A 19,843-nucleotide genomic window follows, 5' to 3' on the forward strand; every position below is an offset into this window, starting at 1 on the left:
TTGAGTTCGCTTAGAAATACGAAGCCCAGAAAATTAAATATAAAATAATGAGCCAGACCCACTTTTGAGGTGGATATCCATGCAATAACATTAATTTCAGCTTTTTATTTATATCTTCTCAAGCGGGAAAATAAGAATTAATGTCTCCGTATTGTCTTATATTATCCAATTGCATCTCAATCCATATTTTGCAATTAATTATGGGCCCATTGAAGAAATTCCGCAGCTTTAATCAAGCATTTTTTGAAGCAAAAACAGGCAGATCAATAACTTGAATTTAAAAAAAAATTCGAAATATCTAGCTCCCGTAAAAAATAAAAAAAACCGATTCGTTTCTTTAACTTAGATTTGTTCCTTTCATGAGTCGCATGTGGCATTCCTTTCATGAGAGTAACGAAATATAATTCCAGAATTAATGAAAGAGATACTTTTCACAACATTGACGAAATTGATAATTTCAAAATTAATGAAAGTGATAATTTCAAAATTAATGAAAGTGATAATTCCGAAATTAATGAAAGTGATAATTCCGAATTAATGAAAGATAATTCTGAATTAATGAAAGATAATTCTGAATTAATGAAAGATAATTCTGAATTAATGAAATATAATTCTGAATTAATGAAAGAAAAATTCTAGTTTTAATGAAACAGATAATTTCGGTTTCAAAATAAATGAAAGCGATAATTTCAGCATTAATGAAAGAAATAATTCCTGAATTAAGAAAAATTGATAGTTCCAAAATTACTGAAAGAAAAATTGTAGAATTAATTGAAGAGATAATTCCAAAATTAATGAAAGAGGTAATTCCAGAATTAATGAAAGAGGTAATTCCAGAATTAATGAAAGAGGTAATTCCAGAATTAATGAAAGAGGTAATTCCAGAATTAATGAAAGAGGTAATTCCAGAATTAATGAAAGAGGTAATTCCAGAATTAATGAAAGAGGTAATTCCAGAATTAATGAAGGAAAATTCAAGAATTGATGAAGGAAAATTCAAGAATTGATGAAGGAAAATTCAAGAATTGATGAAGGAAAATTCAAGAATTGATGAAAGAAATTTTTCAGCTTAGCGAAAAAAATTATTCTAGCATTGATGAGAGAGAAAGAAAGGATTCCAGTATTAATGAAATAAATAATTTAATCTTTTTTCATCTTTAGATGAGTTCCTTTTTTTAATCTTTAAAACCTAATATTTAGAGACCGAACTGTACATTTCTATGGGCAAACGAACTTTGTTTTCACCGAGTCACGTGATTTCCTTGTATTTGATATCTACGCCGTCGCGGCGGCTGGAGATGCTCCTCCAGTAATATAAGCTCGATGCTTCGCACCCATTCATTTGAAATTCTTCACTACGAGATTGCTTACGAGTTGCGGTTTAGTAGTAGCAGTGTAAATTCGTACAAAATTGATTTAGCTACCACATCTGCCATTATAATTTCAATTCTTAAAAAATATATCGTAAAAGAAATGCATATAAACCGTGCATTAAATTCCGTTATGGAAATTTAATGATTTTTTCACCATGCCACCATCAATCTCATATCGTTGTATGTATATCGATATATGTAAGTTCCTGATTTAAAATTCATCATTTGAGGCATGAACCTCAAATGATGACATGCGTCATTTTCAGGTTCATTCATTTTTCGAGTCCACCCAGTATGCGGCGGCATTATTACTATGGATGGAAATCTATTGAAATTTTTAACTGGTTAATCAAAAATTTTTAATCGATTAATTGAATTTTTTGTCGTAACTGTATAATATTAATTGATGCTATTAAAGTTTTTTTATGCATTGTTTTTGTCACCAGATGTAAACAAATGTAGGAATACATAAATTTAGAAATTAATTAACTGCTCACTTTAATCAATTTAAAATGCTTAACATATTTTGTCAAATTCTGGAGTTTCTTCCCTTGGATTTTGTTGTTTTTTTTTAAATCGGTTATTTTAGATCAATCACTGATTTCGAAACTACTTTCGATTATAATGTGTGTTTCACTACATAGACACCTCCCGCCTAAATGGTACATGTGAGGAGAGGAGCTCACGCTGCCAAAAGTAGGAAAAACTACTGTTCATATTGGAGACAACAAATTTTAGTCTTCGAACTCAATTTGAAACTGAAGTCACTAGCTTTCGTTAAATGAAATTGCATTTCACCATGTCAGAAAATGTGATCAAAATATTGATTCAAGTATTGTTAAATATGGTCACATATCCGAAATTCTATACATAGATACATAATTTAAGACATCCAATCGGTTCCGTTGAACCAATCAAGATTAAAAATTTGAAATTTTTAAAATCTGTAAAAATTGGGTAAATCGGGTAAAACGGGTTTTCCGCATTTAACGGTGTTCTTTCCCAAATCTTCCATTTTTCAAATTCGAATATCTCTGTCAATATTGCACTTGGAAACATGAAATTTTTTCTGTTGGCCTCAGAAGATACAGTGCAACTTCTAATTGGAAGTTGGTAACAAGGGGACCGTATAAAAATTTCGATTTTTATTTCGTTACACACTGTATTTTCACTCGCAAAACTGATACAGGGTAATTTTTGAACGCCTGTTGAGCATTTTTTAAACTGGAATCATACCTCTACGATGGACGGTTGATGAGATAAAGGCACGTACAGGACACCCCGTTTATTATGTAATGTATTAGGTTGGGGACTATATTTAACATATTAGTGTGGACTTTATTTAACATATTTATTTAACATTGAGTAAGTTGTAACTACTGTCAACAACTGGACCGTTTGAAGCTAGCGATTGACCAGAAACGGCCAGAATTGGCCAACAGGAGAGGGACAACGCCATCAGGTTGTCCATCAGAGTGTTCCATCAGGACAACGCCAGGCCGCAAACGTCTATAGTGACTCGCCAGAAACTCCGGGAGCTTGGTAGGAAAGTTTTGATGCATCCACCATATAGTCCGGACCTGGCACCATCGATTTTTATTTTTTTCTAGCATTGCAAAACTTCCTTAGTGATAAGCAATTGTCATCAAGAGAAGATTGTGAAAATCGATTACTAGAGTTTTTCGCCAATAGGGACCAAGACTTCTATGAGAGAGGCATTATGAAGCTCCTTTAAAATGGCAACAAATTATAGAACAAAACGGTGCATATATGACCAAAATTGGTAATCCGAAATATGTTAAATAAAGTCTTGAAGTTCACGTAAAAATAATGGATTTCTTTTTCCCCAACCTAATATTTCATATGGTGTTATCTGGTTAGCGAACTGTTCATTTCACACTCATCTATTGTTTTGGAGTGGCAATGGAAGATCGAGTGACGGAGATGATCCACCTTTAGTGGCCATCTTTGCAAAGGAATTTGTGGTTTCCAGGCCGCTTTGCTAATTCACGAAAGTCCTTACTAATGACAGAACCAGAGTTTCTAGTGAAGTCAACACAAGCACGCAAATGCCAATCAACACTCGGATTACACGTGTTTGCCCACTGGAAAGCTACAATTAGACGCGCACATTAAACTTTGAATGTTTATTGACAGAAGATGTGGATATATAGCATTATCGAGTATTATGTTAGCTGTTTCAGCTCTTGAACGGGAATAATACAGGGAAATCGCGTTGTATGTGTTTTAATGTGTATATGCGTTGCTTTAATGTATTCTCTCTTCACTTTGATGCAGAATAGTATATCTATAAATGTCATGAAAAATTTTGTTACAACCATATATATCATCAATATGCATGATATAATGCATCAAACTCTCTCTAATTCTGTTTCTTATATTCAAGTTCATTTTAGTTTATTACAACGCGGTTTTGAAAATATGGAGAAATGTTAGAAAAGGGAGTAAAAAAATGGGAACCACGAACATTGTACCACCAAATGGAAGTCAGACGTGAGGGAATTAATTTTTTTGCTCTAAAATATTCGCAGAAACATTTGTCATTATTTTTCTGGTCTTTGATGTTTACTTAAATATGTAGCACATTTATATGATACTTACGATTTCATCTAGTAAATTTTATGCAGAATTTTTTTCTTTAACAAACTAGAGACATTCTGCTTGTATTTTGTGTTATATTGATTTTACTTCTGGAATAGCAGTATTCGCCGTTGTCACTAAGTGTTGAAAACGTGTGGTGCTCGAGCTGCTGTTGCTGTAAGCGAAGATAAGCGTTTCTTACATTTCGTTGCTCAAATCAAGAGCATCGTGAATTTTCAAATATTAGTAGAATTCTGCTTGATTTTGGGGCGAGTATTGTCACAGAAATTTCTGCACTGGATGAGGATTACACCAACCTAACTGTCTAGGAATTTTTGTGTTGCTCAAATAGAGGTGGAGAAAGCGCTGCAAGCATTTTATTTTGTAAGTTATGGATTCTGAAGACAAATTTTATGAAGGTTAGGTCCCTGTTATACTTGTTAAAGCCCGTGCGTATCCATGTATTTGTGATTCGCCGTAGGGAGGCGCTTTGGAAGAGAGTAGGGGGATCGACCTCTCCGGGGAGGGTCGGTCTTTTCTTCTCTCTCTCTTACAGCGCGCTCCTCAATAAGTTTAAGTTTGGGTTCTCTACTTGAGAGACACGCACGTACTTTACGGGGCCTCCGTTCGCCCATCTTAATGATTGTTTCTAAGCTGTTTTTAAGCAATTAAATTAGTTATTATTGTTACTCCATAGTGTTGCGAACTTATGTGACTCGATTCTCTGTCTCTGGTGAGAACTAGTTAGCTACTGAAAACAAACATACAGTCCACGAAAATACATTGGTCCGTCGGAGCACCGGAGGTAGAGGAAAGACGCCATTCAAACCACTATGGAGCGCATCACCGTCCTAAATAGGAAAAGAGGGACTATCAAGGCGAAAGTCTCGCGTCTTGAAGGACAGCTAACTGATGATGCTGAACTGATGGACATCGTTCAAATTCGCAACAAATTGAGCAGTGTCGCTGAAATCGCGGCTGACACCAGAAATCTACGAAACGACTTCTTTGAAGTGCTCAAGGACGAGGAGGTAGAAAAAGAGGAAGAAGAACTCCTTTGTCTTGAGGACAGGATAGAAGGAATCAAGGTTCGACTAGATAGACTTCTCTTAGATGAAGTGAGCATAGGCTCAGAAACAGAATCATCTGGGAAGGCTCAAGGCAGGCGAGGGCTACAAATGAAACTCCCTGAGCTGCAGTTAGCCAAATTTTCTGGTTCATTCGAAGAGTGGAACACATTCAAGTGCCACTTTACTGCGGTCATCGGCAACAACGGTGGACTTTCGGATGGACAGAAACTGCTTTACCTACGATCATCGCTAGAAGGAGAAGCAAAACATGTGGAAACGCCAGACGATACCTACTCATCACTGATGAAGGCCTTGGAAACGAGATATGAAAACAAGCGATTCATAGTGAACAGCCACATCAATGCCATTATATGTTTCCAGAGGCTAGAAATAGAATCGTCGAGGGATCTCAGAAAGCTAGTGGATGAACTTTGCAAACATCTTAGAGCACTGAAGCTCGTCGGATTGGGGACCGACAAGCTCTCAGAGTCGCTTCTGATAAACATCGTGCTTCAAAGGGTTGACAAGGAAACAAGAAAGAGTTACGAAATGTCCTTATCTTCCAATGAAGTGCCTGAGTGGAAGGACTTTCTAGAATTTCTCCAAAAACGTTGCGCTGTGCTAGAGAACATCGAAAGATCAAACATCGATTCTTCTTCGGTAAGAGTGAAAGCACCAAAATATGCCGGAGGAGTAAAAAATTTGGTGTTGGAGACAAAAGAGCGCGAATCTTGTCCAGTTTGCTCCGGAAAGCATGCAATTTACAAATGCCGGAAATTTCTGAACATGCCAACAGGGGAACGCTTTCATTTAGTGAGAGGGAAAGGTCTATGTTTCAATTGCCTCTCGAATTCACATCGCATAGCCGGTTGTCAAGCAAGAAGTTGCAGCCGGTGTGACAGAAAACATCACACCCTTCTCCATAGGCAAGAAGTAAGCGACAATACGTCAAAAGGGAAAAAAGAAAGTGAAAGAGGTCGGGAGGAGAAACAGGACAGCGAAGAGAAAAGGATGACCCCTTCAGCTGAGCTCGACCCTCCAAGTTCAACATCGGGGTGTTTTGTTTCGGATAGCTCCAAGCAAACGCTATTGTCCACGGTGGTGATAAGCATCATGGATATCAACGGGGAAAGGAGACCCTGCAGAGCACTTCTCGATTCTGCTTCACAATCGAATTTTATTACCATCTCATGTGCAAGATCGCTGGGGCTGAAAGAAGAAAGAACACATATATCTGTGTCCGGGTTGAACGGAGCAACAAACATCATCAGCAGAAAAATACGAGCTACGATTGTTAACGAGGAGAGAATTGCTGAGGAGATAGAGCTGCTTTTAGTTCCGAAGATCACTGGTTTAACTCCAATGAGGCCTGTCAACGTTGCCTCCCTCCGTCTTCCAAACCACATAAAGTATGCGGACGCCAATTTTCATTCTCCTGGAAAGATTGATGTATTGCTCGGAGCGGAGAACTTCTTCCAATGGATAAGGGAGGGAAGAATAAATTTAAATTCCGGGCTGTTACTCCAAGAAACCGTTTTCGGCTGGATCGCCACTGGCAGAGTCCCACAAGATGGGAATAATATTTCTACGTGTCACTTACTGACAGAATCCTTAGAGGAAAACTTGAAAAAATTCTGGGAAATAGAAGAGGTGAATGACCTCTCCCCTTGCCTTAGTCCCGAAGCCATTCAATGCGAAGAAGATTTTTTGCGTAGCTACTCCCGCAACAACGATGGTAGATTCATTGTCAAGATGCCGCTGAAGGTAGACGAAAATGCTCATCTTGGACATTCAAGGAGGACCGCTGAGAGATGTCTCAATTCTCTGTGGAGACGTTTCGAAAAAGATCCAAATCTCAAAAAATTGTATGTGGACTTCATGACGGAGTATAAGGAACTACATCACATGAGTGAGGTTACCGATGAAGGTGAGACAAGCAAGGTGTATTATCTGCCTCATCATGGAGTCTACCGGCCTGAAAAAAGTACAACAAAGCTACGGGTTGTATTCAACGCATCGAGCCCTACATCCACAGGTGTGTCACTGAATGACATAATGCCCAAGGGTCCAGTGGTGCAAGATGATCTATTCTCAATTTTGCTCAGATTCAGATCGCACAAGTATGCATTCACAGCGGACATAGAAAAGATGTACCGGCAAATATTGGTGGACGCAACCCAACGAGACTTGCTGAGAATTCTATGGAAAGATTCTCCTCAAGGTCCCAACAAAATGTTCCAACTGAACACCGTCACATATGGCACGTCCAGTGCCCCTTTCCTAGCAACTAGGACTCTTGTGCAATTAGCGCGGGATGAGGGAACGCGATTTCCTTTGGCAGCAAACTGTTTGCTCAATGATTTCTACGTCGATGATGTCCTAAGTGGTGCATCGAGTCTGGAAATAGCCAAGAAGTTGCAAACGGAGCTGATAGAGCTACTCCAGTGTGCACAAATGAACTTGCGCAAGTGGTGTGTGAATGTGGAAGACTTGATGCCTGCATCACCAACCTACAGTGCCCAGGATTATCCAGTGCCAGACGGAACCGAGTCTACTGTGAAGACCTTGGGACTCTGTTGGAACTCCACTCAGGACTACTTCTCATTCAAGGTAACCCCTAAATCTTCTCAGTACACAAAGCGAGCTGTATTATCTGGAATCGCTACGATATTTGATCCTCTTGGCCTTATCGGCCCCGTCGTTGCTAAGGGAAAAATATTCATGCAAAAACTATGGCTACTTAAACTTGATTGGAATGAGCATTTGCCTCATCCCCATGCTAGAGAGTGGCATAAATACATTTCGGAGTTGCACGAAATAGAGACCTTTCGAATTTCCAGATTCGTTGGCATAAATCCTGAAAATACGGTTGAGTTGCATGGGTTCGCAGATGCATCTCAAAACGCTTATGGCGCAGCTGTTTACATCAGATGCATTTCTCGTTCAGGTGACATAACCGTCAGGCTGTTGTGTAGTAAGTCTAGGGTTGCACCCCTGAAATCGCTTACAATACCAAGATTAGAGCTATGCGCAGCACTGCTATTGTCCCAATTGATTCGTAAATCTACAGTAGCATTACGAACGTCCTCCGGAAGAGTTATGTTGTGGTCAGATTCCACTATTGCTTTGGCCTGGATCGGCACATCCGCACACCAGCTGAAGACCTTCGTTGCGAATCGAGTATCCAGCATACAGGAGCTGACCAAGGAATATCATTGGGGTCATGTCTCTTCGTCTCAAAATCCTGCAGATCTTGTATCTCGAAGCGCCAGCCCTAAAGAATTGCTTGATAATTCACTGTGGTGGAATGGACCCGAATTTTTGATGTAATACATTGATGTTCCTCTCCAAGATTGTGAAGACAGTGTTACAGATGCTTCGTACTTGAAGGAACTAAAACCGATTACGAGCACCACACTGACCATTGTCAACAAGGAAAAAGTGTTAGACAGTGACCAATTGGAATTACTTGTGTACATATTGCAAACAATTTATTTACTCTATTGTGCACTTCGCATTGATTCGTATTTACCTTTAAATTGCACATGTCATATGTTTACATAATTTGAATTCATCTGCAACTTATGTATAGTATGCAAATCATTAGTATGTATAGAGTGCAAATCATTATGTTAGTATTTTTGGTATGATAAATCATTAGTTTGTTTAGTAGGATAAATTGTTAGTATATTGTACAGTTCAAGTGTAGAGTAATATGATACGTAATTTGAATGTGTTGAAATATAAATATTTCAAGGCCGGGCGGTATGTTAAAGCCCGTGCGTATCCATGTATTTGTGATTCGCCGTAGGGAGGCGCTTTGGAAGAGAGTAGGGGGATCGACCTCTCCGGGGAGGGTCGGTCTTTTCTTCTCTCTCTCTTACAGCGCGCTCCTCAATAAGTTTAAGTTTGGGTTCTCTACTTGAGAGACACGCACGTACTTTACGGGGCCTCCGTTCGCCCATCTTAATGATTGTTTCTAAGCTGTTTTTAAGCAATTAAATTAGTTATTATTGTTACTCCATAGTGTTGCGAACTTATGTGACTCGATTCTCTGTCTCTGGTGAGAACTAGTTAGCTACTGAAAACAAACATACAGTCCACGAAAATACATTGGAACTTATGTGACTCGATTCTCTGTCTCTGGTGAGAACTAGTTAGCTACTGAAAACAAACATACAGTCCACGAAAATACAATACTTATGAAGAAGAAAATGGAGAAAAACTTATTTTCCCTGAAAAGACAGAGCTTAGTTGTAGCAGGAATGAAATAATAATCAAAGAATTAAAGTATGCACAAAACATAAAAAATTCGATGGTTTTTGTAATAGTCAAGTGGAAGAAATCGTAAACATTACAGTCGATATTGGAACTGGTTTAACGTATCTTCATAATTTTCTGGCAATGGTGCATGCCCAGTTCTTCTTCGACTACCTGCTAAAATCTCTTCATTGAGACAGGGCGGCGGGCTATGATCTGGTTAGGAGGAGGTCCTTCAACAAGGGCATGAACTTCGTGCACCTCCACGAAAAGGCATGGAGAAATATGGAAGAGAGAATGGATTATTCTATATTGACTCAAAGTTTCATATCAAGTGATAAGAACTATTTATAAGGACACTGTACGCAGCAATACTGTAGTTCATAACGCAATTTCCTCAAAAATTAAATTAAGAAAAAAAATCTACTCGTACTGTTATATCAGATTCGACCAAAAAAATGTTTTTCCTAAGTTTCTTTTCAACTGAGTATTTATAATACTGTAATTATATATAATTAACTGAAGTTCACCATGGCGATTTATGGACCATAAATCACCATGACATTTATAGAAGACTTCAAGTCATCTGAAGTCTTTTATAAATGTCAGTTTCCAGTTTTGCACCATAAAGGTCAAAAACTTATAATTTTAAAAATGCATCTCCCATAAAAATGTTATTAAGAGGCAGGTAAAATTTGAACGGAATTCCACAGGTGGTGAAGCCATGCGCACTATTGCTTGCGTGCCATTTAAACTGGTTAAAATGTCACCATTTTAAACCAGTTTGAGGCCTGCCTAAGCACATAAGTCATGTGAGCGGGGAGAGGTGCATGCATTAAAGTAACTATACTATGTTATATTATACCATAAACTGAGGTGACTTGGTGACTGGCAGGATGACTAGGCACATTCTTTAATTTCTTAGTTTTGTTCACGCCATAGCCACTGTAAAGGAAATAAAGAGGTGATTCCAAGTCCAGCCGTCAGAATGTGCCTCCCTTATTAAAAATGTGCTTAATTTTCTGGTAATTATCCCGTATTTTTTCCCCTGCCTACTTTTATCATATGGCTAGTCTGTGGACCAGGAAAAGATATCGTTGTAGAGAGTATCGTTATTTCGAGAGGTAGCATTATCATCAGTCGTCACCAAATTTATTCTGTTATTGACATCTCTTCTGAATTGGCGTTGTTCGTACCACTATAAAATGCATTCAAAGCATTTTTTCCAAAATGCGATTAATAAAATTTATATTAGATTTTAATATAAATATGAATATTTAATTCGATTAATAAAATTTAGTTAGTTGTTCCACACTGTGAAGCGGTTTACTTTACAGAACTTCGGTGTACTAAACGAAAGTAACTTCACGGAAACTTCATTTACACTTTCGGGCGGTAGATATTGTAAAATACCGATGTAACTTAACATCCTGGGAAGAAGGAACACTGATAAGATAAACATTGATTGAATGAGGAATTAAGGATATCGTTGTATCGAGAGTGGTTTAACATTTGATTATAGACAATTCCAAAAAAGTTTGAAAAGTATCGTTGCAGATGGATTTGCCGTTATACCGAGTATCGTTTTAGAGAGGTTTCATTATTTGTTATGTTCTATAAATTCTATGCCTTATAACCCTATACATATATAAAAAAAACTCTCTCCAATTATTATCCTGAAATCAACAATGTCCCCCCCCCGATGTTAGTGAGAAAAACTGCAATAACAATGCCACAAATAATAAAATAATAATTAAATATTGAAAAATATTTGTTCAAAAAAGGTTTAAATATGAAAAAAATCTTGGAAATAAAAATACCAATTAATTTGAAAGAAATTATTAATAATTCCTACAATTAGCTAATTAAATGGAAACAAAATAGTATATCCCGGTTCGGGCATGGATGTTTACTAACACTAACAAATTCCCTGGACGGATCATGCTGATCCCTTGGGAATACTTGTGGATCACGTTATTATAAAAAAAAAAAAAAAAAAAGATAGTATACGGCAAGTTGATATAGTTAATATATTAACTGTCAATTTTATATATTTTATTTTCATATATTTTTCTCTCCATTCTCTATGACACTGACATCAACAATTTGTCACACAGTAAACAGGAAAAAGAATTGGTGGGGCATAGACTTTATCAGTTTTTGGTTACCCTTGTCAGTGCTTTTCTATTTAATTAATAAATTTATTTACGCCCTTTATTTCTGTTAAACCGATACTCTTGTTTCATTCTTTTTTTCAGATCAGGAGAAGTAAGAGGTACAACTAAAAGATGTCGTCATAGGGTTTAGAGAATTTTACTAGATTTAAGCCACTGCTCTCCTCCCTATCATAGTCTTTATCGTACTGTATCATAAATGTGACTATCAAAAGCATTTTATTTCTTATTCTTTTGGATAGTCTTACTATCTTAGCATTAGTGGTCAGTGGTGAACCCGAAATTGGGAAATTTTATTTTTATTAAATAATAGGGAGAGGACAAATAAATTGCGTTGTGTAATGACAATTTATTCATCCTGTCCATTATTATTTATGTAAAGTAAAATTTCACAAGTTCAGACTCACAACTGATTGTCGATTTAATATTATGGAGAGATAATACACTGTTCATGAAATTCCTCATAGTTGAAACACAGTCATTTTTTTTTCATTCGTTCATTTTTTTTTCATTCGCTTCATTTTTTTTTCATTCGCTTCATTTTTTGAAATCAATATTTTCTATTACCTTGAGTGCGGTACCCGGTGCTGCTACCACACCTGCCATACGCTAAGGGCGACTCTACGTGTCCGCAATCAATGCAGAAAAAGTGCAAATAAGTGTGGACCTGGCTAAAAGTATACATAAAAAATTTTTTTGTAGAGAAAGATGTCCTCTTCACGTGCTAATACAATATATACGGAAACTGGCTATATGCAGAGATGCTGATATTTTGGAAAGAAAAATTCCACTCTGCCCCCCCCCTCCCCGGTCTCTCGCATTTCAGACGAGTGCTCTTCCAACTAAGCTATGAAGACAAAATATTTCTACTTCTGGTAGAGCACTCGTTCGGCATACGAGAAACTGGGGTTCGAGTCCCCGTGGGGGCAGAGATGAATTTTTCTATCGAAAATATCAGCATCTCTACATATAGCCAGTTTCCGTATATCTTTTATAAACATTTTTTGTTTGCTTTGTGGGAACATTTTCATCGTGTGCTGTCAAGCGCTTGTACAGCTTAGAAGGAACGTTGGTGGCGGGGAACTGTAAATCCTCCATGTATCCTTTTCAGACCCTGTACGCACAAACGTGCGGGTTGTTTTCCTTCTTTAGATGTTCGCTTTTTAACTTCATGAATTTCAGCCTGTCTTGAAGGATTATGTGTTTGTTATCGTTGAAAACAAGGCTGAACTTCCTCAGATTAAAAAAGCATATCTAAAGCGAGGAAAAACAACCAATTCAACTTTTTGTGATTGGAAGTTTCCTCTAAGACTAATGGTTAAGGAATTGTCTATTAGGAAATGATAAGAATAAATAAATTCATTTTTATCGATGATTTTGATTTGTAAATTATTTCTTTTGAATAAAATTCATTTTTTAGTTTTAAATAAGTCCGAGCAGAGATGTGATACAAACATAGAATTTAAACTATCAAATACACACTAAACATACTTGATAATTATGGCACACATGGCATTCACGGCAGAAAAAATAAGACTTATTTTGACAGAAACATAACGCAGAGCGTAACATTGGGAAGGAACAAGTACTTTAAATCATGTCAGAAGATATTAGGCTTTTCCATACCAACAAAATCTAGAGTTTCACGCGAAATTAGTGTAAAATAAGTTTTTTGCACTTTTTGGTTCCATGCCATTTTGTTTTCTTGGTTAGGCGTCGATAATTTGAAGAATATTTTTCTCCCCCCCCCCCCCCCCCCAATCATTAAACAAGCTTCTACCAGATGAAGTAAGCTCTCATGTCTAAGTTAGAATATATTACGTATTGACTGTTTAGCACGGTTTCAGGATTCATTGTTAGTTAGATTTTGAATGTTCTTGTGCAGGAAACGACGCCCATTTCTGTCCAAATACCATGCTAACACAGAAAGAGGTAATGTCAGCCAAAGTTCCGGTAGTATCATTTACTTTGACATGAGCCACATTTGTATAGATTCTGAAACATCGGGGGTTGACACTTATCTCGTTTAAAATACCACCTTTAATTCACAAAATTTGAGGCCCATTTTGCAAAAGGTGCTTGCCTAACACTTTCTTATGGTCAAAACAGTTTCTATTTTTTATCCACGACTTATGAATTTCATTATTTCTTTTTCACTCCATCCCCCTCTCCCATGTCATAACTGATCTGAGTTTGTTGCTAGGTGGGGTAGAAACAAGGGTTTTCTAAGGATAGGCATCGAAATTTTTTTCATCCTTCATTGTCTAGTATGAAGGTCTGATTTTCGTGGTAATTGTTGGGTTTGTGAAACATCTAGTGACAATTTTACCCAATCACATAACTGACGGTCGGTCACAATTCTGTTCTTCTATTTTTGCTTCAAAAAGCGAAGCTTTAAATTTAATAATTTTTTAATACTGTACTACCCAGATGGGTCTGCACTGTAATTTCCAACAACGTCCAGATTTCTGTTAAGAGTTATTGCATAATCTTAAATAGTTATTATTTTTGTTGGAAAATTCTGATATAAGTTTTACTTCACACAGCATTGACTATATTTTTATTACTCTACTTGCTAAATATTTTTGAATTGACTTTTGCATCTGTGCAACCATACAATTCCTAATAAAATGTTTTTCCTCTCGTTACACGCGTGTCACGTAACATTACAGTCAAGTGGCCTTTATTAATATTGGCGAAACGATTAATCGAGTACTTAAAACTGCAGCTTACTGAAAAAAGTTATTCTTATATTTTGAATTTCTTCCACTTGATACGAGTCTTCAACATGACGATGATTTTCAATATGAAATAACTGAACATAAAATAGTCAAAAACACTGACGAATTAAAGTCGAAAATTTTGATTGCGATTGGTTATTTCTGACAAAAACATTTACAGTTAACTTCAACGTTTTATTAATTTATTAGTTCATTCATGCATCTAATTAGAATTTGCGACCAAAAAACTGTTTTTTTACGCCCATTAATTTCCACATCTACATTCTGACTTTCGTTTGTGTAACGATGTCAACATATATCAATGTTTGCGTGCATTTATCTTGGTTTCCGTGGCATGAATGAATGGGAGAGAGAGAGATGAATAGTGTTTCATTTATTTCATACGTTTATCGCAGCAAATGAAAAAAAATATCAAAAGAAGATTTTTAACCATTTATTTATTACTATCAATATAAAGCTAAAAGCTACATCCAACGTCGGAAAGAATATCTCAATGTGTGGCGATCGATTCCTATTTTCCATCACTTTGATATTAATGCCTCGCAAAAGTTCCCCGTAGGGTAAAATAAAATAACACGATTCAGCCGCTGACTTTGCGACTGCATAAAATCCGAAGATAAATGTGTCGCAACATACTAGATGAATTTCCAAAAACCGCAAATACACGATTTACAAATTTATGTTCGGAGTATTTTCTGTCACAGAAAAGTGAGCCAATGGCACCGAAATATTGTTACAGCTAACACGAAAAAGAAATCGAATAAAATATCATTCATGCCAATTTATATAAAAATAATAAAACAATATTAAATATTATTCAACATCCTTTGCTCGGGATATATTTGAATAAATATATTTTTACACGTAATTTAAAATGGAGAATAAATTACAAATTCCATGATGTAAAACCAATTTACATCATGGTTTTGGTATTAAGTGATACCACGAAGTAGAAAATGTTAGGATTGAAACAGCAATATCGAGTTTTTAATGATAAAAATATCAAACGAACCATAGTGTTGGATACACATACATATCAAGAATTAAAACGTCGGACATATGGTGAAAGAAATGTAATGGGAAGATGATGATGATGAAACACACTTTTAAAATTGAACCACATGACATAAAAAATAAAGAAATATAAAGAATTAAAATTTTAAGATCCAAACCAAATACAATTCGATAATAGAATTATAGGATACTGTATAAAAAATAAAATAAACCCATAATCACATCTAAGAAAAATTATTTGGATTCTCCGTTGGAGTGTTTGTATAATTTTTGTATTCGGTTAAACGAAAAATGTTGTTCTTCAAATGGATCGTAAGACATTAAACCCCTCATCTACATAATGATTTGAACGCTGATTTAATTAAGCAATTCAATCGATGTTTTGTTGTTTTCATGAAGAAAATACTTATAAACGAAAACCGCAATCATTATCACCGTTCTCTCATTTCCCGTTTAAACTTACTTTACTCAGAAAAGCAGATACGATATTGTTATATAGTGTTGCGTAAACTGTGCCAATATAATATTTACCTGTGGATTTGGCTCGATGTGGTCCTTGTATATAGAGTGATATTAGAATGTACTTTACATTAAATAGTCTACCACGTACTTTATGAAGTAAACGAACGGTACATACCTTCAGCTTCTTTGTCTTCCTCGCAACAACCGCTACAAAACAAGTAGCATAGGAACATCACAAAACAAACTATAGCAGAGCAGGATTGTGCATCAGAGCCCATTGGTATTCGAACAGACCAAGCCTCAACACGCAATACGGGGCACCCAATACGGCTGTCCAATCCCACGGTGAAATTCCTGTGGAACTGCTCCGGATTCTCGAATCACGGGCAAAATGTCAATTCCACAGATAAAGGTACCATTGATTTTATTAAAGAATCCAAATAAACTAGACAGTTTGAGAAAAATGTCTCGAAAAATATTGACCCCCCCTAAACATACATTTTAGTGATCGCTCTGTCTGTTCTTTTATAATCTGCTTTTTCCTCTACTGATGCCTTTTTCCTGGTTCTTTTTTTATTATATTATTATTGTTTTATTTTAGCGACGGCAAAAGCTCACCGAACTAGAACCTTGGACTGACTGCAATTCGAATTCTGTCGACTGGATCGTTTGGATGTTTGAACGAGAGAGCCATCTAGCGGGATTTGCTTGAAATCCACTCACCCTCCTACATAAAGAGACGGACGGTGCCTGATCGTTATTGGACGGGTCCAGCGAATTCCAATACTCCCTTCCCTTCTCGTACCTTTTTGCTGCCGAAGAGATTACTATTTTGAATTTTCCATTCTATTTATAAGTCGTTTCGTGGTTTTCTTCTAAAATTCCAGTCGGTCATTTTATTAATTAAACTTTACAATGAACGCTTCGTAAAAATATCATTTGCAAACGAAATATTCATCTTGATAACTGAATAAACATCAATTTACATGTATTTAACATATAAATAGAGCTTGCTATAAGGAAATTCCCAAACATTAATTTCTCTCAAAGCGTTGCATTTTACAAAGCGATTTTTTAAACTCAAATATATTATAGAAAAATTCGAACGTTCGTTCCACAACCACCAACCATTTTATTTACATTCACTTTGGTGTTAATCAAGGATGACATTTGTTTAAAAATATAATTGTGTGGAGTTTCGAGTTGTGGTTGGTTAGAAATGTCATTCTAGCGTTGTTCTCTGTGATAGCTTCACTGTTTTTCAGAAGTACTTTTTTTATATTTAACCCAAAGAATACAAAAACATCCGTAATGGTAAAGTATCTGTCATCCGAATTCAAATATCCGCTCTTATGTTGCTATCCGGAGTGCCTCATTTCTCAAATTATGGGTTTCGGGTGGATTACATGAAGCTATAAACGATAAGATAAATATATTTAATGTATCATTGTCCAGTCTTGCTCAAACTACGAAGTTGTTAGTATACGAATTCCCGCTTTAATCGTTCTGATAAAATTTCAACTATGGTTTATCCTGGATGCGTCTTCAAACGATCTGGTTCCATATAGCAGAGTGTCTGAGATTTTCCTTATTCAAGAAACAGTAAAGTGTTTAAAATAATTTAATACAAAGGTTGATTAGTCAGTTCATGGTTTCGACGGTTGACTTTATCAGGTTTTATGGAACAAATGGATTTTTTTCTCTCAATATCAGTCACATATGAATTGTCAAAAACTCGTGACGATTTACAGAGCTTTTCAGTTGATTCAAGAAATTCACTTCTTATTAAATGCAGCATATGCGACAATTCTATTTGAAACAAAATGTGAGGAAAAACTCTGTTTAAACAATTTGCAAATACGTATTGCGCTACATCATTCTAATGAGGAGACGAAAGAGTTTTGTCGGAGACGCATTTGATACGAGTGAATTGGAACTGGATCGCGCGAAGTGGATCCATCTAATTCCAACTTTTTTTTTTTGATAAAACGGTCTAAATTTATACTATAAAGAAAACTGTGAGAGTACTAAAAGAGACACTTGAAGAAGCCAACAAGGATATTATGAAAGATATTCAGGCTTTAAAAAGAGCTGCGCTATAACTCACGGAATTTATGAAATGACTTTTTTCATATGCAGAAAGGAAAGAAATATTGAAACTTTTGTGGGGAAAATGATGATGGGAAATAAAAATGATATGCAAAAATATCCACAGAGTTTTAGTTACTCCATCCAAGATATGATATATATGTATTACTAGCAAAAACTTACTATGGTTTGATTCCTAAACATTAGAGAATTTTCATATCAGTAGGAAATAACTAACAAGGTGGAAATGCCAGTCACTTCAATAAATGTTAAACATTTCTTTGATAGTAATAGAGTGAATAACAATCGATGGTGACTAATACTGAAATTTATTTTCCTTAACAATCACTTTCTTATACATCGTTTATATCTAATGAATTTTTGTAACAACGAATATTACATAAAAATGAACGAGACAATAAAAATGTTACATCGGTTAAATTAAAGCATTAAATGTTTCGAAATTCCTTCTTTATTTATTCACAGTAAAAATTATATCACACACCATAAACTATCACCAGTAATTCAGAAAAAGAATGTCATCAATAACTATAGAAGACTCACACAAAATATTAGCATTGAGTGTGCAATTATTTTTCTTTATGCATATTTCGAATTAGCAACACACTTTATTATCAACGAAATGATGAACCTCTTCGTTAATCATACAAAGTACAATTGCCTAGATACCCAGCGAAGATCGATTTCAGAAAGAAAATTCACATTCTCCTGTGGGGAATCGAAGTACCAAACTCTCACTGTTCGTTCTAAGGGAAGAAAATGTCTGTCCTCTCGAGTTTAATAGTAGAGCACTCGCTTTGACTGTGAGAGATTGGTGGTTCGATTCCCCACAGAGGAATGTGAGTTTTATTTTTCGAAATTCATCTTCGCTTGGTATCGAGGCATTGTACTTTGTATACTTTATTATCATCCAAGGCATAAGGTACATTCGTCTGAAGTACAGTATCAGACATCTTCACCTTACGGACAGTGGCGTCGGAGCAGGGGGTGCTCTCTTGTAGAACGGGGCAGAGCACCCACAGAATTGATTCAGGAATACAAACCTCCTATACAGCAGGTGTACAAGACCCTCCAATCCTTGGGCAAAATGCGGCCCACTAAGGGAAATTCGTATGACCCGGGAAAGCAGTGCCATCTAACAAAAACATCATCTTCTAGAAGCCAAGAAATGCAAAGAAGCCCTCTGAAAGTTAGAGATAATAGTAATTGATATGCAAGGTGGTGAGAGGACTCGCATCAATGAAGCTCTAGCGTGGAGCCCAACCGAGCCTATGCGCGAAAGATGTTCCTAAAAGAAGTATCAGTCCACAAAACACCAACACTATGAGTACACCGATTTGTTGTGCGATCAAACGGCTCCCACATCTCATATTTGGTCAGAATACTGAAACAGTCGAGATTTTCTGTTATCTTATGATCCGATATGCAATGATCCACTAGAAAAATGTTTTTGCCGAAATAATAGGATAGGAAAAGATAGTGAGAGAAGAGAGATTTTCATTATTAATTTCATCAATTTCACTTTTTTTTTATTTTGGAGAGAAATATGCATTTCTTTTTCCCAAAAATGTGTCTAATTTTCCGGATCCATTCATGCACAGGTTTCATATATATTTTTTCCATTTTTGGGGAACTTCAATTGTTGTACATACTCTGTATTGAAGTAATAAAATGAAATAGTTACTGACGATCCTAGGTCAAAATTCGTCGCTCTCAACTTGTCGCGTTCAATTTGTCGTGCTACAAACTCGTCACGTTACAAATTTGTCGCAGATACATTTCGTTGCTGTACAAAGTTGTAGCGAAACCATTTCGTCGCGATGTTAATTCGCCGTGACAAATATTTGAATTGCTTTAGAATGTTTGTTGTGATCTTTTAAATAGCGTAGTTGCTTTAGGCGTAAAATATGGAACTAATTTTTCTTATCATTTGTTGGAAAAATGTTCCCCTTCTCATCTCTATTTTAATTTTTATCAAATGAAGGAAAGTATTCATTGAAGTCATCGAAGGACATTGGAACGTACACCAAGATAATAAA

At 36.1% G+C, this 19,843-nt stretch overlaps 1 protein-coding gene across 3 annotated transcripts in view; it reads right to left on the reverse strand.

Moving 5' to 3' along the window:
• The window catches only part of LOC149072102 (neural cell adhesion molecule 2-like), a 396,536-nt gene extending 380,193 nt beyond the window's left edge, over positions 1-16,343 (reverse strand). For 2 of the 3 annotated variants that reach the window (XM_089247386.1, XM_089247385.1), the window contains exon 1: positions 15,871-16,343. In XM_089247386.1, the coding sequence (XP_089103512.1) occupies positions 15,871-15,973 (103 nt within the window). In that variant the 5' untranslated portion in view covers positions 15,974-16,343. The remainder of the gene's footprint in view (positions 1-15,870) is intronic. The other variant, XM_089247387.1, reaches the window with a different exon arrangement.
• Positions 16,344-19,843: the final 3,500 nt, after the last annotated feature.

The sequence above is a fragment of the Pholcus phalangioides genome, unplaced genomic scaffold (assembly GCF_987345545.1).
Source record: "Pholcus phalangioides strain wild (caught in Gottingen) unplaced genomic scaffold, Ppha-v1.0 ptg000017l_1, whole genome shotgun sequence".
NCBI classification, from domain to species: domain Eukaryota; kingdom Metazoa; phylum Arthropoda; class Arachnida; order Araneae; family Pholcidae; genus Pholcus; species Pholcus phalangioides.